Below are 27,826 nucleotides of genomic sequence, written 5' to 3'. Positions count from 1 at the left end.
GAGTAAGTAGGAGATAGGGCATAATGTCAGGGAGATTTAAGATAAGAAGGGGGAAAAACAGCTTATGGTGAATGGAAAAGTTTTGGGGGGTTTTTCAGTGAAGTATGAAGTGAGATCTTCAGCTGAAAGAATGGGGAGAAGGGGTGCTGTAGGGGGATTTTCAAGAGTAAAGAAGGTTTTGAACAATCTTTGTGGTTAGTGGAATAAACAATCAAGTAAGAAAGTAGGATTGTCGTGCTACAATGAGAACTTGGTTGAGGTTAAATGACTTAAATTTATAGAGGACCAAGTCAGTTCAGTTTGTTTTTGTTTTTGTTTTTGTTTTTTGGTGAGGCAATTGGGGTTAAGTGACTTGCCCAGGGTCACACAGCTAGTAAGTGTTAAGTGTCTGAGGCCAGATTTGAACTCAGGTACTCCTGACTCCAGGGCCGGTGCTCTATCCACTGTGCCACCTAGCTGCCCCTCCACCTAGCTGCCCCTGTCAGTGCAGTTTTATAATTTCCTCTAGCTTTTTCAACAGTACATAATTAAGAACAAAGGGGGAAGATAGTGAGAATAATCCAGAGTTGGGCTTTGGCAAGGTAGAACTGGAAATAGGCAGAGTGAGCAAGGGATTTGAGGGTAAAAGATAGTATAGAACTGAATGGGTTAGCCAGTCAAGATGGAGAAAGGAGAGTGTGCCCAGAAGACCTGGGAAATTATTGAGGAGTGGAGGGATTTGAGGTAATTGTAAGGACAAAAAATAGACATAGGAATTTAATAAAGGATAAGGAGAGATGAAAGGATAAAAAATTATGATCAGATGATCAGATAAGAAATGTTGGGGTTCTTGCACATGGAAGCAGAACACTTGAGGATGATGACAAGGTCAAGAAAATGATTATCTTTTTGTGTAGCTGAGGTGGAGTTAAGGAGTAGGTCATGAGAATTGAGTAGATTGAAGAATTGGGGAGTTAGGGTATTTGAGGGAATATCAACATGTATATTTAAATCCCTAGTATGAATTTGAGAGTTTGGGTTGTAGAGGGTGACTGTGAACCAGGCACAAAGGAGAGAAAATGTCCTGGGGATTGGTAGATAACCACCACTGAGATCTGAGTTGAGTTGGATATCTCAGACTCCAAAGGAGAGGTTGCTGAGTGATTTTGGTAAAGGAAGTATCTGGAAATGACAACGGGAAGCAAGAAGTATTTTGACTCCTCCAATTGGACAACTGAGGTGGGGGGGGGGGGAAGTGTTCAAGAAGGTACAATCAGTATTAGAAATGATGGCCAGAGAAGTGCTAATCTAGTGGAGCCAAGTGAGTACTAGAAGATAGAAGGAATAAGAGAGGAAGAGGTCTAAAATGAAAGGACATATGTTAATTATAGTAAGGGCATTACAGAGGTCATTGCAGAAGGGATAGATGATTTGCAGTGGGAGGTTGGTAGAGTATGGTTGAGGAAGATGGAAAATAGGGCATATAACAAAAGAAGTTGAGAAGTAAAAAGCTGAGGATTGAAATTTTACCTTGAGGATTTCACCTCATTGGAGAGGGGAAAAAAAGGATGAGAATTGAAAAAAGATTTGACAACTGTGAGATCACTGGTAATAAGACAATATGATAAAATATGAGAGATTAAACTTTTCTGACACATATTAACAAAATATAGAAAGAAAACCAATTACTTGAGCATAGTTTTAAAAACCTAGAAAATGAGCAAATTAGTAATTGCCAAATGAATACTGAAATTCTAAAAATCAAGGGAGAGATAAAAAGAATTGAAAATAAAAATAAAATAGAAATGATAAATAGATTTTTTTTATAAAAACCAATAAAGTAGATAAACCATTAGCTAAAAGATAAAAGAGATAGGGAAATGAAGAGAGACATAAAGTGAGAGAGGAAACCAAATTATTGATATAAAAAACAAAAAGGGGAAATTCATGATGAATGTAGAATAAAGAAAATTAACAGAAACTATTATATTCAGTTAAAACTTGAATGAACTGGATGAATTTATTTACAAAAATGTCTTTTACCCAGATTAACAGAACAGGATAGAGAGAATTTAAACAAGGAAATCTCAGAAAGGGAAACTGAACAAGTCATAAATATGAATTTCCAAAGGGGGAAAAACTGGTACAAATGTATTGAAATGTTTTATCAAATATCTGAAGAACAAATAATGCCTATGCCACATAACCTGTTCAGAAAAACAACAGGCACCATACCAAACTCTTTCTATGAGGCAGATATTAACCTGATATACCATCCAAATAGAGTAAAGAAGAAAAAAACCACAGAAAACTAGAGGCCAAGAGCACTAATAAATATTGATGTAAAAATATGAAGTGAAATATTAGCAAAGATGTGGCAGCAATTTATTTTTAAAATGATTCTCTATTACCAGATTCCATTTATACTACAAATGCAAGAATGGTGCAACATTAGGAAAATTATAAACATAATAAATCATATTAATAAAAATAATGTTATGTGATTATATAAGTAGCTACAGAAAAAACCTTTGACAAAATACAGCACTCATGTTAAAATGATCAAAAATAAAAATAAATAAAATTTATGGAAATGAAGACTTTTCTTTAATATGAACAAAAGTACCTTTCTCTTTGAAAAACTAGTTTTTATTGATTTTTTTTTCCATTTCCTACATCAACATAGTATCCCATGTATCCCTCTTCCTTGTCTTTCCAGAGAGTTATCCCATATGATAAATAGCATTTTTTTTAGAAAGGAAAAAAAGTTCAGCACAACTGATTGATACTTTTAAAAAGTCTAAGACCATATATAATATATAATACCTGTGGACCTTCTACCTCCAAGAACAGGTAGGTTGAGAATATCTTCTCTTATCTCTTCATTTGATCTATTTGATTTTTATAGTTTTGTTATATTTGCTTTGTGCATGTCATTCTTTCCATTTACATTGTTGTAGTTATTGGGTATATTGCCTTTTTTTTTTTTTTGGCGGGGTAATGAGCATTAAGTGACTTGCCCAGGGTCACACAGCTAGTTAAGTGTCAAGTGTCTGAGTCTGGACTTGAACTCAGGTCCTCCTGAATCCAGGGCCAGTGCTTTATCCACTGTGCCACCTAGCTGTCTCTAGTATATTGCTCTCTTGACTCTGCTAACATCACTCTGCATCAGTTGAAATAGATCTTTCATAGTTCTTTATATTTATCTCCTACACAATTTCTTATGGCACAGTAATATTCCCATAACACAATTTGTTTAGCTATTCCCTAGTCAACAGATAACTACTTTGATTCCAATTCTTAACTATCACAAAAATTGCTACTATAAATATTTTGGAATATATGGGGACTGTTTCCTTATCAGTGACTTCCTTGGGAAATAAGACTAGTAAAAGATTTTCTGGTTCGAAGGGTTTTAGAATCTTAATTTTTAGTATCTTAATTTCCATAATTTTAAATTACTTTCCAAAATAGTTGCAGCATTTCATAACTCCACCCACTATGTACTAGTGTGCCTATCTTTCCCTAATCCCTCCAAGATTGACTGTTGATGTTTGTCATTTTTGCCAATTTGTAAGGTGTGAGATGAAACCTCAAGGTTGTCTTCATTAGCATTTCTCTTATTATTAGTGACATGGATCATTTTTTCATATGGCTTTAAATTCTTTGCAATTGTTTTGAAAATTGTTCACATACTTTGACTATTTATCTATTGGGAAATGGCTATTAATCTTATGTATTCCTAGTAAGTGTTTATACGCCTTGGATGCCAAACCCTCCTCAGAGAAATTTCATGCAAAGATTTTTCCCCATTTGGCCACTTTCCTTCTTATCCCAGATGTTATCTGTACAAAAGCTTTTCAGTTTCAAGTAATCAAAGTTACCTACTGTCTTTTGTAATTGCCTCTATCTTTTGTTTGGTTAAGATTATATCTTCTACCTGTAGCTGTGAGAGGTATATGATTTATTTCCCTTCTAAATTTTAAATTGTTGTTGTTCATCCTTCATTTTTTTTTTCTTGGTAAGGCAATTGGGGTTAAGTGACTTGCCCAGGGTCACACAGGTAGTAAGTGTCAAGGGTCTGAAGCCAGATTTGAACTCAGGTACTCCTGAATCCAAGGCCGGTGCTCTATCCACTTTGCCACCTAGCTGCCCCCATTCATCCTTCTTTTGAAGAGGACCAATGACATCATGGGATGCCTTGATTTTCATGTGAATTGGATTTATGTGAGGCCAAATTGCTCAAAGTCATGTAAAAAATATTTTAACTAATTTGGGCCCTAATCTGTGGACTTTTGGCTGGCTATCTGACTGCTTTTAGCTGGTAAAGCTGTAGCTGGCTATTAGCTGCCTAAGCCAATCTGCAAGGGCCATTTGAAAATTCCCCCACTGCTTAGACCACAAGAAACAGCCTCTTTCAATTAAAGCCAAAAGGGTTTATTTATGAGAATAAATGTAAGAGATAAGGGTAAAGAAATGCAAAGCATAGGACCTGAAACCTTGGCCAAAACGGACTCACTCTCTCTTTTAACTTTCTCTCCTGCTGCCATGGCAGCCACGCCTCACTCTGATGGGTTCGCCTTCAGTCCTCTGCAACTTTCTCAGCGTCCCCCTGTGTCTCCTTTCTCCATAGCATCTCCCTCTTCTAACTTCTTTTCTGTAGCGACCCCCACTTCACCGGAGCAACTCCTCCTTCTAACTCAAAACCACCTTCTTTTTTTGTACCCTTTTCATGGCATCTCTTCTCCCCTGGCTATATATCCCTTCTCTGTCCTCTTGAAACTGGAGCTGACTACACTTACACACACCAAGCTAATTCACTGGTGCAGCCAGGGCTGGCAGATCCCCATGTCTCAAGCTCTGGGAGGTGGGGGCTGGGCAAAGGAAGCTCCAGCATCCCTCAGGCCTCCTGTGTGCTTCCCTGCTGCCTGGGGGCCTCCGCATGGGCCTCACCTCTCAACACCCTGCTTAGCCCAGCTCAGAGGCCCCTGCAGCTGAAATGGAGGGGCCTCTGTTCAGGGAGCCTGAAGCTAATTTTAACGCTTACAGTCATCCGCTTCACTCTCTCTTCCAGGGTCATCAAAGTCCAGTGGCAAGACAAGAATCAAGACACTTAATATTAAGGTCACACATCCTTTTAGATTATGTTAAGGGATGTGTTGTAAGATGTTGGTCTAAACCTAGTTTCTGCCAAATTGCCTTCTAGTTTCCCAAGAAGTTTTTTTATTTTTTTATCAAATAGAGAGTTTTTCTTTAGGTAATTTATGTTCTACTTTATTAAGGACTGGGTTATTGAGTTCTGTTGTTTCTGAATCTCCTTCATCTATTCTGTTCCATTAAGCCATTTCTCTATTTAACCAGTATTAGTGATTTGGATGGTTTTGATGACAAGTGCTCTGTAATATCATTTGAGTTCTGAAAGTGCTATTTCCTCTTCATCCTTACTTCTTTTCATCATTTCCCTTGATATTCTAAATCTGTTATTTTTCCAATGAATATTATTATTATTTTATCAAGTTCTGTAATGTATCCCCTTGATAATTTGATTGGTATAGCATTAAAAGTTTATATTGATTTTGGTAGTATTATCATTTTTATCATATTTGAATAGCCCAGGCAGGAGCATTGAATATTTCTCCAGCTATTTAAATTGTCCTTTATTTCTTTAAGGAGCACTTTGTAATTGAATCCATACAAGTCTTTTGTGTGCTTTGAGAGGTTGATCCCCAGATATTTTATGCATTTTGTAGTTATTTGGAATGGGATTTCCCTTTCTATTATTGTCTCTTGTGTTTGTTATTATTACAGACATACCTCATTTTACTGTACTTCATTTTATTGTGCTTCACAGATATTATGGTTTGTTTGTTTTTTTTAGAAATTGAAGGGTTGTGGCAACCAATCCTGTATCAAGGAAGTCTATTGGCATAATTTTTCCAATAGCAGGTGCTCACATTATGTCTCTGTGTCTCATTTTGGCAATTCTCACAATATCTCATGCTTTTTCATTATCATTATATCTGTTACAGTAACCTGTGATCAGTGATCTTTGATGGTACTATTGTCATTGTTTTGGGGCACCATGAGCCATGCCCATATAAGACAGCAAACTTAATGGATAAATGTTATGTGTATTCTGTCTATTACACTGACTGATCTTTCTCCCATCTCTCTCCCTTTCCTTGGGCTCACCTATTCCTGGAGACACAAGAATATTAAAAATAGGTAAATTAATAACTCTACAATGGTCTCTATGTATTTAAGTGAAAGTAAAAGTCAATCCATGCAGCAAACTTCATTGTTGTCTCATTTTAAGAAATAGCCACAGTCTGAGGGGCAGCTAGATGGCGCAGTGGATAAAGCACTGGCCTTGGATTCAGGAGGACCTGAGTTCAAATCCAGCCTCAGACACTTGACACTTAACTAGCTGTGTGACTCTGGGCAAGTCACTTAACCCTCATTGCCCTGCAAAAACAAAACAAAACAAAAACTAAACTAAGAAAAAGAAATAGCCACAGTCCCCTCAACCTTCAGCAGCCCCGAACATAATCGGACAACAGTCATCAACATCAAGGCAAGATCCTCAACCAGCAGAAATATTACTATTTGCTGAAGGCTCAGATGATGTTTAGCATTTTTATGAATAAAGTATTTTTAAGTAAGGAATATACATTTCTGAAAGTCACAATACTATGGAATACTATTGTGCTGTAAGAAATGATGAGCAGGCAGATTTTAGAGAAATCTGGAAGGACTTACATGAACTGATGCTGAGTGAGATGAGTAGAACCAGGAGAACATTGTACACTGTATCAACAACATTGGGTGTTGATCAACTATGATAGACTTGACTCTTCTCAGAAATACAGTGGTCCAAGATAGTTCCAAAGGACTCATGATGGAAAATGCTCTTCAAATCCAGAAAAAGAGAACTGTGGAATCTCAATGCAGATTGAACCATACTATTTCTATTTTTTTTTCTGTTTTGAGGTTTTTCCTTTTTGCTCTGATTCTTCTTTCATAGCGTGACTAATGCAGAAATATGTTTAATTTGAAATTAGAAATCTTATAAAAACAAATGTTGAAAACTATATATGTAACTAGAAAATAATAAAATACTTTTATGATAAAAAAGAAAGTCACAATTCTATTGCACATTGATACTAGTCACAATACTATTGCACATATAAACATAATTTTTATATTCACTGGGAAACCAAAAAACTTATGACTCACTTTATTGTGATGTTCACTTTAATGTGTTGGTCTGGAGCCAAACCCACAATATCCCTGAGGTATGCCTGTATATAGAAATTCTATTGATTTGGGGGGGGGCAATTGGGGTTAAGTGACTTGCCCAGGGTCACACAGCTAGTATGTGTGAAGTGTCTGATGCTGGATTTGAACTCAAGTCCTCCTGAATCCAGGGCCGATGCTCTATCCACTGCACCACCTAGCTGCCCCTGTTATTGATTTTTTAGAATTTATTTTGTAGTCTGCAATTTTGCTGAAGCTTTGTTTCAGTATCTTTGCTGACTCCCTAGGGTTTTCCAAGTAAACCATCATTTTGTGAGCAAACAGGAATAGTTTTTATCTCCTCTTTACCTAGTTTTATTCTATTAATTCTTCATCTTGTCTTATTGCTATTGCTAGAATTTTCAAAACTATATCAAATATTAGTGGGAACAGTAGACTTCCTTGCTTCCCTCCCACAATGGTCCAAGCATATCATCATTCCTTGCATTTCATTTTAGATGCTTTTTTATATTAAAAAAGTCCCTCTATGCCTATCTTTTATAGGGCTTTTAGCATAAAAGAGTTGTACTTTGTCAAAGACTTTTTTGCATTTCTTGAGATGATCATGTGGTTTTGGATGTTTTGGTTTTTAAATATGATTACGTTGACTGTTATCCTCATGTTGAACCATCCTTGCATCACTGTTATAACCCATTTAATCATAATGAATAATTTCTTGGATAAATCACTGTAATTTGTTTGACAGGACTTTATTTATAATTTTTGAGTCAATTCATTAATGATATTAGCCTATAATTTTCTTTCTGTGTTTTATCTTTCCTGATTTAGGTATTAGAGCTATATTTATTTAATAAAAGGATTCTCAATGTTTGAGAATAATATGTGAAGTATGGGTACTAACTATTCTTTGAATTTTAATAGAATTTCCCTCTGAATCTATCACTATCAGGAGTTCACCCCCTACCCCTGACCCCCACACCTTTGGTAGTTCCTTTATAGATATATCTATTTCTTTTTTCTGAAATCAGGTTATTTAAGATCTCTAGATGGTCTTCTGGTGTATTTTATATTTTATGGAGTTATGCCTCTATTTCTATTGTGTTTTTAGATTTATTAGCATATACTAAATGTGTATAATATGCTCTGATTTTTCTTTTTATTTCTTCTCCTTTTGCTATGATTTCACCTTGATCATTGGCTATTTTTATTTGATCTTCTGACCTCTTCCTTTTAATTAGGTTAGCTAAAAATGTATCAGTTTTATTAGTCTTTTCAAAGAACCAGCTTTTAGTTTTATCATTTCTATGGGATTTTTTCCAATTTATCTATTTGCCCCTCTAATTTTTAATATCTTCTCTTTTATGTTTAATTTGGTTTTTGTTTATGATTGACTTTCTAATTTTTAAAAATGCATATTCAGTTTATTAGTCCTCTCTTTTTCTATCTTTTTAATGTATGATTGTAAGGATATTACTCTCTCACCCTCACCAAAAGACTGCTTCAATTGCATCCCAGAAGTTTTGGGATATTCTATCATTTTTTATATAATTATTAACTTTATCTTATTTTTTTACATACTCATTATTTAAGATTTCATTGTTAAGTCTCTATTTGGGTCTGCATCTTTTGTTTGTGGTCCCTGAACCAATTTCTGTTTTTATTTATTTATTTGTTTGTTTGTTTGTTTATTTATTTATATTTTTTGTGGGGCAGTGAGGGTTAAGTGACTTGCCCAGGGTCACACAGCTAGTAAGTGTCAAGTGGCTGAAGCCAGATTTGAACTCAGGTCCTCCTGAATCCAGGGCTGGTGCTTTATCCACTGTGCCACCTACCTACCCCTAAATTTCTGTTTTTATTGTTGTATAGTCTATAAAGTATGTACTAACTATTTCTGCCTTTTTACATTTTTTGCAATATCTCTCTTTTCTAGTACATGGTTAATTTTTTTAAAAGTTCCATGTGGTACAGAGAAATATGTATATTCTTTTATGTCCAATTTAGAAGATGCCATAAATATCTTTCTCCAGAAATTTGTTCAACTCTTATTTTCACTTTTGTTTATATGTCTGTTAGACTCACCCAAATCTGATAGAGGGATATTGAAGCATCCTGTCACAAAATCATCTTTCTAAAACCAAGAGCTAGCATCATTTATTTATTTGTTTGTTTATTTATTAGTGAGGCAATTGGGGTTAAGTGAGTTGCCCAGGGTCACAGAGCTAGTAAGTGTCAAGTGTCCGAGGCCAGATTTGAACTTAGGTCCTCCTGACTCCAGAGCCAGTGCTCTATCCACTGTGCCACCTAGCTGCTCCACTAGCATTATTTATAATGGACAAACACTGAAAGTTTTTCCAATTAAATCAGGATAAAGCAAGGATGCCCATTGTCTTTATTTTTATTCAATACAATGCTAAAAATGCAACTATAATCATACAATAAAAAGAAATTAAAGGCATAAGCATAAACAAAAAGGAGATAGAATTAAATCTATTTATTTGGAGAATTCTTCTGAATTAATATAATATTGAGACACTGGATAGCTTAAAAAAAGTAGCAGCATACAAAAGAAATCCACAAAATTATATATAGTGCTAACAAAACCCAGGAAAAAGAAATGTGAATAGAATTCACATCTAAGATAATTAAAAATGTATCAAATGTCTGGTATTTCACTTGTTAAGACACACATAGAAGTTATATATAACTATAAAACATTTTTTCCCAGTAATAAAAACCTAATTAGGTATAAAACAGTTGGCTATTCAATTTCCCCCCAGACTTACAATATCATCATTCTAGGGAGAGTTGCAGATTTGCAACTATTCTACACCTTATCTTGGAGAGTTTCTTGCCTGGCATGTGAGAAGTTAAATGACTTGCCAAAGATCACGTGACCAGTATGTGTTAGAGGCTGAACCTGATCCCAGGTCTTCCTGACTCCAACTCTAGCTCTCAGTTCACTATATTATGTTGCCATGACTCCATAGATTTAGTGTTATAGCTATCAAATTACCAAAGGGATATTTTCTATAATTAGTAATAATAAACAAATAACAAAAATTATTTAGAAGAATAAAAGGAAAAGAACACCAAGGGATATAATGGGTGAAAAATGTAAATAGATGGGAAGAGAAGTTTAACACTACCATATCTCAAAACTAGATTATGAGGGGCAGCTAGATGGTGCAGTGGATAGAGCACCAGCCCTGGAGTCAGGAGTACCTGAGTTCAAATCCAGCCTCAGACACTTGATACTTAACTAGCTGTGTGACCCTGGGCAAGTCACTTAACCCCAATTGCCTCACTAAAAAACTAAACAAAAAACAAAACAAAAAAGCCCCCTAGATTATGAATCAATAATTATCAAAACTCTCTGAGGCGCCAAATAAAAAATAGAAAAGTAGATAGCTAAAATAATGTAAATAAGTAAGACCTGGAACAAAATATGCAAAACAGCCTAGTTTTTTTTCAATAAACTCAGGAATATAACCTACAGGAGAAGAGACTCAATTTCACAAGAACTACTGGGAAAGCTGAAAACAAATTTAGGAAAAGAATAAGTTTAGAACAGTACCTTACTCTATAAACCTTATTCCATAATAAATTCCAAATGGATAAAATTATATCAAATAAAAAGTCATTTCACATAAATAGTAAATAAGTTATATGTTTTGCAATTATATATGGGAGAAAATTTATACCCAGAACCCAAAACAGACAGAATTATATCAGTCAATGAAAAAGCATTTAAGTGTTTACTGTGTGTGTGGTTGACATTGTACTAAGAGTTGGGGGTGTAAAGAAAGGCAGTACCTGCTCTCAAGGAGCTTATATTTTAATGAAGAAGAGAACATGTCAATATCTAGGTCAATACATTGTAGGGGGAGTGAAGGAGAGAGAGAGAGAGAGAGAGAGAGAGAGAGAGAGAGAGAGAGAGAGAGAGAGAATGAGAATAAAGGTAATTTGAAAAGATAAATCACCAGGATCTAGGGGGACCAAGATAAGTTTCCTGTAGAAGGCCATACTTGGGAGGGGAAAAAAGTGATATTTGAAGGGATCCAGGAATCCTCCAAGGGAAAAGTTAGGAGAGTATTCCAAGCATGGGAGACATTCAGTGCCAAGGCATGGAGGCAGGAAATAAAAGCGTAAGAAAGGGAAAGAAGGGCACTTTGATTGGACCATAATATGTATGGAGAGGAAAATGTTTAGAAGACTAGAAAAACAGGATGGGGCCAGAATGTGAAGTTTTAAATGTCAGAAGACTTTACATTTTAGTAGTAACCTTAGAAGTAATAGGAAGCCACTGGAGTTTATCAAGTAGGCAGGTGACATAATTAGACCTACATTTTAGAAAAATAACTTTGACAGCTATGTGGAGGATGAATTGGAATGAGAGACTTGAGGCAATTAGAAAGGTATTGCAATGTTGCAATAGTTCAATCAAGAAATAATGAAGGTTTGAACTTGCGTCATGGCTATGTGACTGAAGAAAAGGGGATTCATATGAAAGATGCAGAGAAAGGAATGACAAGATGTGGTAAGTGATTGTTTACATGGGATCAGTAAGAGAGAAGATATCAGTCACTAAAGTGGGAAAATGAGTGACTAGGAGAATGGTAGTACCCCCTGGATAATAATAGGAAAATCTGGAAAAGGGGAGGGTTTGGAGGTAAAAGTAATGAGTTCTGTTTTGGACATGCTTAATTTCAAATACCTATGGAGTATCCAATTTGTGTTTAGTAGGCAGTTGATGATGTAAAGTCTAGAAAAAAAGATGAGGGAAAAGTACACAAATTTCATAATCAAGTGACCACCAAGTAAAAAGTATAGAGAGAAAAGAGAAAAGGGCCCAGCAAAGAATCTTGGGGAAAACCTTCAGTTAATGTGTATGACATGAACGAAAATTCAACAAAGGACACTGAGGAATATGAGGTATATAGGAGAAGGACCAAGAGAGAGCAGAGTCATAAAACCTCATAGAAATGAGACTATCCAGGGTGGAGAAAGTGATCAACAGTGTCATGTGCTGCAGAGAAATCTAGAAGAAGGATAAGTAAGTATTCTCTGGATAATATTTTTTTTTTGGCGGGGCAATGGGGGTTAAGTGACTTGCCCAGGGTCACACAGCTACTAAGTGTCAAGTGTCTGAGGCCAGATTTGAACTCAGATTCTCCTGAATCCAGGGCCAGTGCTTTATCCACTGTGCCACCTAGCCACCCCTCAGGATAACTAAGTATTGATAAAAAGACCTCTTAATGTGGAAAAAAATGTAACTGGGACCTGGTCAATAAAGGGTCCACTCCTGGGAGCATTCATTAGGGGCTCTGCCTGATGCTGAAGGTGCCTATAGGTGCAAGTGTATGTGTGTGTGTGTGTGTGTGTGTGTGTGTGTGTGTGTGTGTGTGTGTATGTCCACAGTGTTCCCACTTTTGGAAGTACATAATGATGTGGAATGAAAGGGCCTAGCTCATGTTCTCTCCACTTCAGAACATACACAGGTTTTCTGAAATTGCTTCCTGTCCACTTACTGAGTGGTGATGGAAAGCCTTTTTATTGGCTGCTGAGCTGGAAGTAAGTGCACACATGGTAAAACTAACTGGCCAAATTACTTTCTCTTTCCTGGTGATGATTAAGGCAAAGGCTGCTCTAAGCTCCTGGGTTAGGAGACAGAGAGTAGCTTACTTACTCTGTCTACCCTGGCTAGTGTGAAGTCATGACCACATGGCCCAGTTGTTTTGCTGTTCCTCTACTCTTAGGTGAGTGAGTGTCGGAGATGGAATGGACTAGGCTATGCCCTTGTAGTTTACAAAAGTAAGAAGAGTCATTAGATCCCCAGCGGCCAAACTTCAGTAGGAGCTAGCCCTGAGGAGCAACTTGGTTGACCCAGATCATTAGTGAATCTTACTCATCTCTGTAAGCACAAAAGCAATTCACTCATTAGTTCAGCACTTAGCACAGTGCCTGGCACAGGTAGATGTTTAATAAATGTTTATTCATTGATTGGTTGATCATGTGTGTATGTGGGGGGAGGCTTGTAGAAATAAGTGTGGAAGCTATGATTCTATTGAAATTATTGGTAACTTTGGAGAGAACAGTTTCTTCTTTTCCTTTTATTTTAATAAACATTTTTATTTAAAGTTTTGGGTCCCAGACTCTATCTCTCCCTCTTTCCCTCTACCCTACCCTCTCTGAGATGGTAAGAAATTAGAAATAGGTTATACATATTCAATTATGTAAAACACGACCACATTAATCATTTTGTATAAGAACACCTGAACAAAAGAAAAAAATGAAAGAAAGTAAAAAAATAGCATGCTTCAGTCTGTGTTCAATCAATATCAGTTCTTTCTCTGGAGGTGGACAGTATGCTTCATCATTAGTCCTTTGGGATTGTCTTGGATCATTGTATTGCTGAGAATAATTAAGTCATTCACAGTTCTTCATATTGCTGTCATTGTGCACAATCTTTTCTTGCTTCTGTTTACTTCACTCTACATTAGTTCATACAAGTCTTTCCAGGCCTTTCTGAAATCATCCTGTTTGTCATTTCTTATAGCACAATAATATTCCATTATAATCATATACCAGAGCTTGTTTATCCATTTCCCAATGGATGGGCGTTCCTTTGATTTCCCATTCTTAGCCACCACAAAAAGAGCTGTTGTATATATTTTTTGTACAAGTAGGTCTTTTGAGAGAACAGTTTCAATAGAATAATGAAGTAGAAAAGCTAGTTTGCAAAAGGGTTAGAAGAGAGGAGAGTAAGTGGAGTTACTGAATATAGTCAATTTTATTGAGGAGTTTGTCTAAGAAGAAGAGGAGCTATATAGATGTATAGGATTATATAATCTAGTGAGGTTTTTTAAGGATGGGTAAGACTTGGTTGTGTTTGTAGGCAGTAGAGAAGGAATCAGTAGATAGGGAGATATTGAAAATTAGGGAGTGTGGATGATGGTGGGACATTTTGTTGAAGAGAATAGGAGAGGATGGGATCAAGGATATGTATAGAGAAGGTTTGGGTTTGGCAAGAAGTGCCAGCTAATCATCAAGGATTGGGTAAAAGAGATAGTGTGAGATGATATCAGAGATGATATCAGAGATATGGAAGATAGGGAAGGTCTTGTCGAATGGCCTCAATTTTTTCAGTGAAGTATGAGACGAAGAACTCTGCTGAGAAGGTATAAGAAGGGCATAGTTTGGGAAGAATCGTGGGATTGCCTTGCTGCAGTGAGGGCCCATTTGAGATTAACTGGAATAAATTTATAGTGGACCCAGTCGGCTTTTACATAAAAGAAAATTGATGTAGCCAATCTCAGAGAAAAAAAGATATAGATTTGAACAAGTTTTTGTACTTAATATCACTGATAAAAAGTACATCCAAAATCTATAGGGAATTGACACAAATATGTGAAAAGAGTCAAATGATGTATTTATTTATTTATTTATGCAGGGCAATGAGGGTTAAGTGACTTGCCCAGGGTCACACAGCTAGTAAGTGTCAAGTGTCTGAGGCCACATTTGAACTCAGGTCCTCCTAACTCCAGGGCTGGTGCTTTATCTACTGTGCCCCTTCAAATGAATAATTTTCATAAAAATAGGCTAGCAATAATCACCTAAAATGCTTAAAATCACCAAATAATTAATTGGATAAATACAAATTAAAAGAACTATGAAACATCACCTCATCTCTAAACTAGAAAAGTTGTTAAAGATCTAAAAATTCATTGTAAAAGGATATGTAAGAAAACAGACATGCTAATTTACTACTGGTGCAGTTGTAAGCTGGTTTTACTATTCTGGAAACAATTTGGAATTAGACATAGAAGGTTAAAATTGTTCAAACTCTGGCCCTGAGATTTCACTGCTCAGACTGTCCCAAAGAGGCTACTGACAACAAGACACATACTAAAATGTTCATAGAAGCATTATTTATGATAACAAATAGCTGGAAACAAAATAAAATACCAACAATTGGGGAATGAATAAACAAATTATGTTCTATAAGTGTAATGGATATTACTGAGCTGTAAGGAATGGCAAAGCACCAGCCTAAAACATATCACCACTTTTCTGTATTTATATTTCAACTTCTTTGGGACAGAAGTAGTAAAAGGGAAGAAGGATGGCATATTTTGTTCAATCTAAATTGTGTCAATTATTTTAAAAACTCCAAAACAAGATTTGAAAGTTAGATGCTCTGTAGTGTAGAATCAATACAGCCTTCAGGTGTTTCTCAAAAATTCTTTTTACTTTTAAATAAATGGATAAAGCAAAAGTTCAGGGGCCCAGAAGTAAACTGTATAGAATAGATTTGAGTTATTGTTTATCTGTATTTTTATGTAAGCTGTAAATGCTACCAAAACTTTTCCATTATCAAGTACAATAATGCATCACTTCTCTGGAACTCTGGCTTAGACCATACACAATATATCTTTGAACCTGTAAATAAAAAAAAACAAGCTTTTGAGCAGGAAATAGCAACCACAAAGGACTTCCAACTCAGTTTGCAGGAGAAGCAGAATGAAATTCACCACCTCAGGCTAAAATCTTGTCAGTTTCTTATTTGCTTTCTAGTCAGCCAGCTTGACTTAGCCCTGGTCCCCTAGTGAAGAGGAAGCCCCATCTAGTACCATCTACCATATCTCTCTCTATTCCAGGGCATACTGTTGTTTGACATCTCTCTGGAAGAAAATATACTTTGGGGGCTGCTAAACAAGCAATGTCTTTTCCACCAGCCCTGCACAGTACAAATAACTCATTGGTTTTGCTCTTCAAGTAGTTTGCTACTCGGGAATTAAATGGGCGATACTTTTTTTTTTGTCTCTAAGAGTACCGTGTTTTAGGAAATGCCCTAAGCACTGATCCCTAAACTAAAACTTATGGGCTCACATTCTTTGACTAGATGGCTAGATTTTGAGATTACATAGTCAGCCTGGAGAATTCTCATCCACTCCCTTCCACCTTCACTTGCCCCACAGGGATCTGGGGTTGATGATCATTGTCTATGAATTGCACTTCTGGTCTGAGTAAGCACACAAGTTTGCCATGTGCTTCTACAGGAAATCTATCAGGAAACTGGTTGCTAGCACCCTAGGTTGAGAATGTCACTTTTTAGGATTTCTTCTTTCCAGCTGCCTGCAAGAATATTCAACTTGTCTCTTTCCCAAGATAGCCATTTCTAGTTCCCGGGTACAGAGAATAGTTTTCCTTCCCTCTAGAACCATGCCTGCTCTTCTGTGCACTAACCTATCTTCTGGATGGGAGAATGCAAAAAGGATGCCTGAAAGAGTGAGCTGTTGGGTCTATCAGCTCTTTTTTTATTATTGCTGTTGTTGTTATTTGTCCTTCATTTCCAAAGAGGACCAAAGACATCATGAGAGGATGTCATGATTTATGCTTGAATTGGATTTAAATGAGCAGAGTTGATAGACAACAGAGAGCAGGGACTCCTTCTACAAGAATCATTCTTCTTGAATTCCAGGTAGCCAATCATCTTGGCAGAAGCTTCAGGTACTGGGTACAGTTCTGTGTCCTTTAAGTAAGGTACTAGTGGGTATGCCCATACTCTTCATGGAAAGGTTCTACTAAGATTCCTATAAAGGCTTGTCAGCTGGGTGGAACTGACCTCTAACCTGTGGATGGCTGGACCAGAACAGAGCAGACTAGAGACAGGAGAGTCAGGAATCAAACAGAAGTTCAATTTCGAAGTGAGGGAAATTGCTTGCAAGCAAAGAGGGAAATTAGACATATGTTGCCCCTATTTTCCCCCTTACCTCCCCCCTCCCCCCAAGGGGGGAACCCAGTAGACAAATCTCAATACTTATACCAACGGTGATGCAGTGAGCTATAGCTCTGACAATGAAGGGGTAACAGCAACAATGAGACAAGTTTGATTCATAGCAGGGCTTCATGACCAGAACTTGAGTACAGCAGGTGCTTGTCCAGGCTCACAGAACACCTGGTGCTGGTCAAAGCAATATAATAATTATATGAAACAATTCTGGGATTTTGCTGTGGCTGAAATAATTTCATTCAAAATTCCATAATTTTAAATATCAGTATATGTATAAATATATATATCTATATAAATTTTGGGTTTGGGTTTCCTTATGCTTAACCTTTTAAGCAGGGTTATTTTGTCTTAGGGTAGAACTGAATTCCAAAATGAAGCCTTCCCAGAATTTAAAATCACATTCAACACCAAAAATCAAAATCAAAACAAAACAAAACAGAAACCCAAACCCTGGAATTCTGACTTACTGTAGCCCCACCAATTTCCACCACATAAAGACATTTCCCAAGAAGCAGTTTGGCTTTTGGCTGTATTTTGGCTGGTCATGGGAAAGGTATGGTTTCCCAGAACTAGAAAGCTAGTTTCAGTGGCAAGATCTGGCCTTATTTGGGGAATAGAGGCCTGAATTTCTCCAAGGAGTGAGGAAGTCTTTAGGGTGGTAAACCTAGTGATGTCAAAGCACCCAGCTGCCTGCTCACAAGCTTAGTCTCCACAGGACAGACATGAGTTTTGGGAGGGGTATCCAGCTCCCTGAACCTGAGATCACAGGACTATATTAAAATCTGTTTCTGTGTCTGCTACTAGGTAAAAGTGACCTGTTCGCCATCTTGTGATCTCGTCCCAAGTCAGACTCCCCAAGCTTCTCCCAGTAACCAAGGTGACACATGTACTTCCGCTAGCCAGAGACTACAAAACTACATTTCCCATGAGCCCCCTTTCCAACACGAAGTAGGCGGGCCTCCTTGGACCCGTTTTCGTAGGGAAACAGCAGAGTTGGCCTAGCGCAGGGATTGGCGGGTGTCCCAGTTCCCCTCGTTGCCCCGCCCTCTACCGCGATCAAGCTGAGAACTACCTATCCCGTGAGCCCTCGGGCCCGCGCCTGCGCGCGGCTGAGCCGGTTCTCCCTTGCCCCCCTGCCGGTGCCTGGAGAGGTAGGGAGAGGGCGGGGGGAAGGAAGAGGAGGCGGGATCCGGGAGCTGCGCTGGCTGCGGCCTGGCACGAAGGGGGCGGCCCTGGCGGAGCTGAGACCCAGCGGCCCCCGGTGACTATGGACCCGGCCGAGGCGGTGCTGCAGGAGAAGGCGCTCAAGTTTATGGTGAGGAGAAGGCGCGGGCCGGGGAACAGCGGCGTTGGCGGCGGCGGTGGGACTAGCAACCGCGTCGTTCTCGACTGCGGCTTGGGCCTGGGCCGCTCGCCTGGCGAGGGGGGCAACGAGTCCGGGGTCCGGGGGCGGCGGCGGCGGGGGCGGCGATGGCCGGACGGGTCTGGACAGGCCGGGAGCTGGGGGTCTGGGCCCGGGGGGTCGGGAGTAGCAGCTCCGCCATCTTGTGGAGGAGAGTCCCAGTGACAGCGGGGTCCCGACGGAGGGGGGCTGCCAGCGGCGCGCGGGGCGACGGAGGGGAAGGGGAGAGCGGGCCAGTTCCTGGGGAAATGGAAGGTCGCGGAGGCGGAGGCGGGGGCGGGCAGGGGCCGTTGTCGGTCCCGCCGCGCCGGCGGCTCTCGGCCGCTGCGGGGGAGAACAGGTATTTAGGGACCGAATGCGGGGCGGAGCGGGAAGGGCCGGACGCCAACGGCCGCGGGGCTGTGGAGAGAAAGCCGGGCTCCCCGGGCTGGGGCGGGGGGCCGCTAGAGACTAGGGCCCTGGGGCTGGGGAGGCCTGAGCCAGGGAAAGAGGAGACTAGGGGACTAGCTGCTCTCCTTCTTTGGAACGGACTGGGGGCGGGGGTTAATATTGTAACGGAACAAGTTGATGATCTCTCAGTATTGAGACGGTATTGACCAGAACAAGGTCAGGGGCGGGGGAAGGAGGAGAGTTTAGAGGCTACTAAGGTTAGGGACAAATGTCTGTTTTGTGGGAGGAAGGCAGGGAAGGTTAGAATAATCTCAGGAAAGACTGGGTCGTGGAGTCTCCCTAAGTGTTGCAGAGTGAATTAGTGAGATGGGAGTGCGGGAATGGAGAGGGTGGGAGATGCTGAAGAAAAAGGAATAGGAGGTGGAATGGGAAAAGTGATATTAGATCTCTTTACCCATTAGAGAGTATGGGATATGGGTTTCTTCTTTGTTACATATTTCTTTAACTTTGTGTCATGTTATACTTGTGCTTTGCTCGTGTTTGGTCAATTTTGAGTTAAATTTAGCATTTGAGGCTTTTAATCTGTTCACCCCTTGGCTATCCCATGTACAAAACTTCAGATGCTGACATCAGACTTTGTAGTTATTGCTGGCAAGTGATAATGAAAAATAATACTCATAGACTTTATCTGAGTTAACCAGTTGGTCTTTAGGAAATCAATACTATTTACATAAGTTTCTAATTTCCCCAGAGTTGAGTTTGGAATAATGTCATTCCCTAACCTCATTCTTTGAATGAATGGTTGCTGTTGTTACCTGGAATACAGTAACGACTACAAACTAAAATAAACACTAACTTAGTTAATTTTAGGCCAAAACAATCTAACTGTTTTGTTTCCAAGAATGCACTCTAAGTCCTTTGTAACATTTGATGAAAGTTCATTTGACGGGAATTAATGCTTTTACTTATCAGGATTAAAAATGTATTAAGAACATAGAAATAAATTGTTTAAAGTGTGTCTTTGAATTAATACCCAAAGTTTAAATTCTATAGCAGGTATAAAAGTCTTTTATTTAGGAGACAGCATAAAGAACATAGTATTTACAGTTAGAGGATGTGGAAGTCCTGGCTCTTTTAATTACTACCTATTTGACCTTGGGCAATCTCGGCCTCAGTTTTCCCTTTTTACAGAGAAAGGGTTAGACTAAATGAACTCTTAGTCCTCTTTCTATTCTAAATCTATGAGCCTATCCTATGATCCATTTTATTTTTACTTTACAAGGCAGGAATTATTCATATACACATATGGCCAGCTTCTAGTTTTTAAAGTTGGTAGTGACTTAGTCTATTTTCTCCTTAGAGGATAGAATCTTTCTATCAACTTAAGGCATTTTTACCAGATTTATGGAATAATATAATTTACAGATCACAAAAGCATATTATGAGATCATTTACTTCAGCCAGCAGTGCAAGAACATTCTCTACTGCTTGGTCTCAGTTGTACACCAAGGAGTTAGTCATGTGTGAGTTGTGCCACCTGTGTTAAGGTAAACTTATAAATCTGAATTAGAGCTGACCATATTTACTTTGTACCTGTTAGAATCCCTTATAATATTAAAATCAAGTCACTTTCTTTAGGGATAATGAACCCTATGGATAAGTTTTCCACTTCTGATACTTTTCTTTTGGGACTGCCAGCCATAGCTTTTGTCTGAAAGGAAGCCCAAGTGTCACCAAGAGAGATGATAGAGACATATTTTAAATGCTAGCAGAGGACTGAGAGCTAGACACTGAGTGATCCAGTTGAGGTCTATAGCAGTCTTTTACATGAATCTGGGTAAGTCAACTTCTCTTTACCTCATTTTCATATTTATGAGGGCTTTGTTTACTTTGGTTAACTTTTGAGCATTCTTAATGACTTTTGTGTTTACAAAATCTTGAAAAATAGTAGTATACTAGATATGAACTTAATCACCAATGTTCTGCATACTAGAATTAGAGGGAGCTTTCCATAGAAGAGTCAAAAGACTGGACTTCAAGTTCTTTCTCTGTTATCTGCTGTGGAACTTTGGGCAGGAAGTCACTCTTTGAGCCTCAGTGTCTTTATGTGTAAAGTAGAAAGCATTAGACTAAATTTCTAAGACTCTAGGTGTTAGATTCCAAGGTGTCTCCAGCTATGAAATGGTAGAGTTTCTATGGTGTTACTTTAATTTTGAGTGATACACAGTGCTTACTTAGCACAAAGTAGGTGCCTAATAAATACTTGTTGATAAAAGACAGTTTCACACTCTCTTAGCAAAGAAATGTGTTACTCCAAAGAACTAAAATACAAATAGATTCAAGAAATGTTTAGATAAATGTATGGGTGATAGATCAATAATGTGTTATTTAGAATGTATTAATAAATGTTTGGAGGACATCTGTAACTTTGTGAAGTTAAGGCCCCAAACAAGAACCACACTATTCCACAAAACATCTCTGATGGCACCATCAAAATATTGGTTTGGGTATAATTTAGGCATAATTTAAATTCTGTAAGTGTCTTATTTTTCCTTGTTATCTACTGCGTGGTGCTTATGTCAATCCACAAGACTGTTTGAAGAATGTTTATAGACATTGATAACAAAAATAGCTAGCATTTATATAGCACTTTTTGCCAAGGGTTTTACAAATATCTTAATCATCACAACAATCTGGGAGGGAGAGGCTATTATTATTCCCATTTTACAGATAGAGATACAGAAGTTGACTGTGGTTAAGTGCCTTGTCTAGGACTTCAAGGATCTAGTTAGGATCTGAAGTTGGATTTGAATTTGAGTCTTCCTGCCTCCAGGTTCAGCATTCTATCCACTGGTCTACCTAGCAGCCTTGAATACCCTTCACTGGGTAATCAGCACATAAAAGGAACCTTCTTTTAACTAAAGTTTATTTACAATATCTAGATTTGTTTTCTCCTTCCCCATTCCTTTCCCAAAATTAGCAATTATTTCAGACCATAGTTGCACAGATTTTGTAGTTTCCAAATATTAATGGTTAAAGTTTTGCCCCCAAAGGTAAAAACAAAATTGGTAATTTTACACAAATGTTAAACTATGACATATTTTAGAGAAGATTAATTACAATAACACTTTATCTGTACTCCTGATTTTGAATTGGTTGTAATTTGTCTGAGATCTAGGCTGAAGTTTAACTTTGCTTCCTTTGTGAAAGGTTTGTCTGAGATGAATAGTATAAAGAAGTTTATAGTACACATTTTTAACCTACTTAAGGAAACTTTGTTTTAAAGCACATTAGAAGTACTAGTTTATAACAAACTAATAATGGTTTTATTAGGAATCATTATGTTATTAATTGTAGCCCACAATTTGTTGGGGGGGAAGATCACTTCAAGAAATATACAACAGAGGGGCAGCTAGGTGGCACAGTAGATAAAGCACTGGCCCTGGATTCAGGAGGACCTGAGTTCAAATATGGCCTCAGACACCTGACACTTACTAGCTGTGTGGTCCTGGGCAAGTCACTTAACCCTCTTTGCCCCACCAAAACAAACAAACAAACAAACAATAAACATTTTGGGAGCAGCTAGGTGGTGCAGTGGATAAAGCACTTGCCCTGGATTCGGGAGGACCTGAGTTCAAATCCTGCCTCAGATACTTAGTAGCTGTGTGACCCTGGGCAAGTCACTTAACCCTCATTGCCCTAATAAAAAAAAAAAAAAGAAATATACAACAGGGGGCAGGTAGGTGGCACAGTGGATAGATCACCAGTCCTGGAGTCAGGAGGACCTGAGTTACAATTTGGCCTCGGGCACTTAACTCTTACTAGCTGTGTGACCCTAGGCAAGTCACTTAACCCCAATAGCCCCACCAAAAACAAAACAAACAAAAAAGAAATATACAACAGGGCTGGAAAAGCTATAGAGAAGGACAGTTGACAGAGGAGTGTTCAATCTTTGACTTAGAGCTGGAAGGGATGTTGCAGTTCAGAGAATCTAGCTTTGTGGCCTCCCACCGGCTTTATTTTACAAATGAGGAAATTGAGTAGACCTTAGTGTTTAAGGGACTTGGGTTATACAGTTAGTATGTATACCTGAGGTAGGATTTGAAAATGATCAAAGAAGAAGAGGCAGTGTTTGATGTTAGGTCTGGAAAGGCCTGGTTTTTTGTTTGTTTTTTTAAAGTTAGGCCTGGAAAGACATAGGCTAAGAAAAGGTAAGATTGACTTTTAAAAAATTGGTCAGATTATGAATAGAGTGAATGTAAAGAAATTCCCTAAATCCCCAAACATTGAACTAGAAATACTGCTTGGAAGTTGAATGATTTCATTTTTGGACAAGAAGAACATGACTTTATATGTTGTATATAATTAGGACGCTTATCACTCTAAGAGGCAATAAAGACTGAAAATATAAAGAAATTCAAGAAAAATTTAGATACATTTGGGCTTAACTAAACTCTGGTGGCTTATTAAGGAATTTATAAATATTTGTTAACTTTGTAGGTTGAGGCCCTGAAAAGCAATCATACTTTCCTGTATAATATCTTTAGTTCCATTATCAAAGAGAATACTAAGACTGGTGGATTTCTGCTGTGATGTCAATTCTTTGAGGATAGGGGACCATTTTATAGGCACCTTTGTATTCTTATTGAACAGTAATTTGCACATACTGGGTTTAAATTACTTAAGAAAAAGCAATGATGGTTACATTTTGTGACAGTAGTAGTCCTTCGAATGTGCTTTTACTGACACCAACCTGACTCAGAAGCCTGACCATAAGTAGATGAAACTAGATTGAGCTCATTTCCCCAATTTAAGTTATTTTTCTGTTAAGTGCTGGATTCCATTCCATACACACAGCATTTCATTTCTTTCTTTTGTTATAGTTTTAATTCTGTGTTTTTTAAGAATAAATATTAGTCCAAGAAGACATGTAAAAGTTGTAGCTTTTTTTTTTAAAGTGAGGCAATTGGGGTTAAGTGACTTGTCCAGGGTCACGCAGCTAGTAAGTGTTAAGTGTCTGAGGTCGGATTTGAACTCAGGTACTCCTGAATCCAAGGTTGGTGCCCTATCCACTGCGCCACCTAGCTGCCCCGAAAGTTGTAGCTTTTAAAGAGCACACTTCAATGACTATTGGAGATACTACAGCTGCTATTGGTGTGGGTAATTAAATCCTTTCAGGGATTAGTCACATCCACAGTGAAACAGGATCAGTTGCCTGAGATTGTTTTTCATTTTCTGCAGTGCTTTCCTTTACAGTGTCAAGAACTCAAACTGTTGTTTTGAACAGCCTAATTAATCCTCAGAAAATAAGTCACGACCTTCTAAGGGACTTGACAGCTGGAAGGATTGTTATTGATTCCTCTACCATACTCTAGGTTTTGTACTGCCATGATCAGTTTTTTTTCTTCATGGAAGTGGTTAGCTTTTTGTTTCTAGAACTTTTTCTGATCTTCCAACTTCAGGACTGGCAAAAGGCAATTTTTACATATGAAACTTGCTTTTTCAATCAAAGTTGTGCCAAAATCGAAGGTAAGCCTATAACATGTGGACACCTTCTTAGACTAAAATACCACCCCTCCCCCCATACCAAATATTTTGGGTATTATTTACTTCCAGTAGTCTGGAACCCATGTCCCTGTTGAAGGAAGGATGAATTCAGTTATGCTGAAAAGCAGAAATAGTCTAGAAATTCCCAAAGGGAGTTCCATATAGCATCATGACCTTGCACTATACTACATGTAATGAAATGTTAAGAAATTTAACCAATAAGTGGAGATAAATGTGCTTCAGTGACTAGAGAATTCACCTCTTTTAAACTCTGAAAACCTATATCTATAATCAAGGCTAGATTTGGAAAAATGGATTTCATCAGAAGTACACTTAATATCCAATTTGGTAAGTGTGGTTTTATGATGAAGAATGAAAGAATATATCAAAATCTTGTGAACCTTCTAATATCTCTTCAATTCCCTACTCCCCAAATTGGGGAGGGGGGCTTGTGAAGCAAAGCAAAGCAAATATGCATGGTCCAGCAAATGCTAATTCACTGTTCTACTCTTCTACATGGTCTTTCTCATTCCCTCAGAAATTGTCTTCTCTCTTAATCTACCTTGTATTTAAATACTTTGTTTTAATTTTATTTATACTTATTCTGTATAAACTTGTATATGACCTTGTTTTCTTCCCTTGTAGGATGTAAGCTTTTTGTAGCACAGTACCTGGCATACGTAGTAGGTGCTTAATTAATATTTGCCGATTGATCATCAAAAATCATGAAGATTGTCATCCTTGCTGATTGCCTTCTTTATTTATTTGCTTGATTTATGTTCACTGCTTACTGTCTCTCTTAAATAAACTTGACAAATATCATTGAGAAATTGAATCACACTTTTACTACTTTTTATAGTTATTTTCATTTAATATCCAGATTTTTTTAATTACTACATGGAAAAACATATAGCAGAAACAATCAATATAGTCTTTCATAAACACATATCCTCCAAAATGTTTTTAAAAAGACTTCTGCATTACTTTTAAATGTTTAGTTATGTCCAGAAATGTGGGAAGTAGAAGAAAAGATTATTTTCCTTGTTAAAAAAGCCATAAGATCACTAAGGGTTTTATTCATATGAATTCAATCTTCCTATAACAAAGAGAAGTTGTCATTTTCACAAATCTTTTTTGTAAAACAAAAGGATTTCCAAATTCCAGTTATTTGCAAAGTATATGATACCTAGCCCTTCAGTGTTGTTTACCAAAATTTCCACTTTTGTAGATGAAGACCTGAAAAGTATAGGTATGAGTTAAGGTTTGACAACTTGGTCTTCACTCTAACTTTTGAAGTGGTCATAATTACTGTCATGACCATCAAGAATAACAGCTCTCAGGACTTCTTGCCATCCATACCTTCTTTTTTTGGGGGGGCGGGGCAGGGCAGTGAGGGTTAAATGACTCTCCCAGGGTCACACAGCTAGTAAATGTCAAGTTTCTGAGTCTGGATTTGAACTCAGGTCCTCCTGAATCCAGGGCCAGTGCTGTAACCACTGAGACATGTAGCTGTCTTCCCTCCCCAATCCGTACCTTCTTAGCCAGTCAGGGAAGAAATATTTTTTTCCTTAGATAGCTGTATAAATTTTTCCAATATTTGAAGAACCCAGGACACAGTGCACATTTTTAAAGATACCACTGTTATCCACTCAAAAAACAAAATGGAAAAGTTGACTATAGCAACTGTTTGGGCCTTTTAAATTTGTCTTCCATTGCTGGTGTGAACCTCATTAGAATTTTTTTTTTTTAGCGGACATCGCCTTAGGTGCTTTCAGAATCAGACAGTACAGCAATATCTAGAAGGCCGAGACCTTATTTTACTGATCTTTGTATCTTCCCTAGAGCCAAGTAATGTAGAGTGCTTTGTACATTGTGGGTTCTTCAGTTCAATTCCATAAATATCTTAAGTGTCCACTGTTTGCAAGGCACTGTGCTTGCTCTTGATGAGTTTACATTCTCCATGCACACAAATAGGTGAAAAGGTCATTTTAGTGTGTGTATATGTATATGCATATATGAGGAGGTCTCTCTATGTTGTGTATATATGTGTAGACCCGCAGTATATACTAAAAAGTAATTTGAGGAGGGAAGAAAGCACTAACAATGGAGGGTAGAGGATGGGTAAGAGGTTCATGGAGTGGTACCTGAACTGAGCCTTGAAGAAATGAACTCTGAAAGACAGAGACAAGAGAAGTGCATTGTAGGCATAGCCTACACTTGTGAGAATGCCCACAGGTAAACACAGCATGAGTAGGGGAGCCACATAGGATGGTAACATCATCGAGTGAGAGCTGGCAGAGTCATTGGTCCACCCCACTCCCTTCAGGCTTAGAGAGGCTCAGTGACTTGTCCAAGGCAGTGTCTAAACTGGAATTTTAACCCAAGTCCTCTATCTTCAAATCTAAGATTATTTTGACAGCTCTGTAGAGGATGAATAGGTGAGAAAAGATATTAAATATGGGGAGACTGGTTGGCTATTGATCTAGTCCAAGAGGTTATAAGGGCATATGAATGAAAAAAGGCAAGATGTTGAGGTAGAATGGACAGAAATTAGCAATAGGGTGGATGAGACAGAGGGCAGGGTTGGGGATGGTACCAGCATTATTAACCTGGCTGACTAGGAGGAGGAGGATACCTTCAACAGGAATAGGGAAGGTTAGGGGTAAAGCAAGGATTTAAGGGAATATGAGTTCCATTATGGACATTTTTGAGATGCCAGTGAGACATTGAGGTGGAAGTGTTCAAAAGGCAGCTCAGTATGTTGCACAATCATTTATGTAGAAATAATTGAGCAAATGAGATCACCAAAGGATATCATCAGCACAAAGCCTATGGGGGAATAAGCTTACTTAGAGAACCTAGAGGATCTAGCAAGGGTACTGGAGTAGGCAGGGTCATACAGCTAGAAGGGCATTGAATTGAATCTGTTTTATATCAGATACTCATGCTTTTTCAGCATCTTAAAGCTATTCTATGATGATATATGATTGGTGAGATTAGAGTAGATGGTATATGGATAGAGTAATTGCTTGTAATTTTGGGAATGAAGACCAGGTATAAGGTAGGTTTTATCCTATTAAAACCTCTATTCAGTTATGATTAAAAGTGTTAAAAAGGGTGAAAATACTGGTTTTCAGTTGTCTGTGAAACTTTCATCTCAGTGCATTGTGTGTGTCATTAGAAGTTCTAGAAACAGGCATCCAGGGATTGCAGTGTATGGATGAATAGGTTGTTGAAGCATCCCAGAATGTCTGGGTGCTTGAGCACACACAGCCACACCCACACCAGATATGACCTTGAATTACGCTGCATAGTTGGCAGGTAACCTCTCTCGTGGGGATTCTTAATCTTTTTTTTGTGTGTCAAGGACCCCTTTGGCAGTCTTGTGAAGTTTATATTTTTAAATACATTAAATAAAATTCATAGGGTTATGTTATTTTTTGAATAGTTAAACTATA

General features: G+C 38.0%; 1 protein-coding gene across 1 annotated transcript in view; it reads left to right on the top strand.

The window, feature by feature from the left end:
- Positions 1 to 18,171: 18,171 nt before the first annotated feature.
- The window catches only part of BTRC (beta-transducin repeat containing E3 ubiquitin protein ligase), a 195,187-nt gene continuing 185,532 nt past the window's right edge, over positions 18,172 to 27,826 (top strand). Inside the window, 1 exon segment of the mRNA XM_043983934.1 lies at positions 18,172 to 18,344. Coding sequence (XP_043839869.1) covers positions 18,297 to 18,344 — 48 coding nt within the window. The 5' untranslated portion in view covers positions 18,172 to 18,296.

Source organism: Dromiciops gliroides, chromosome 2 (assembly GCF_019393635.1).
Source record: "Dromiciops gliroides isolate mDroGli1 chromosome 2, mDroGli1.pri, whole genome shotgun sequence".
In the NCBI taxonomy this organism is placed as follows: Eukaryota; Metazoa; Chordata; class Mammalia; order Microbiotheria; family Microbiotheriidae; genus Dromiciops; species Dromiciops gliroides.
The sequence above is the reverse complement of the archived record's forward strand: the minus strand, read 5'-3'. Positions and strand labels throughout refer to the sequence as shown.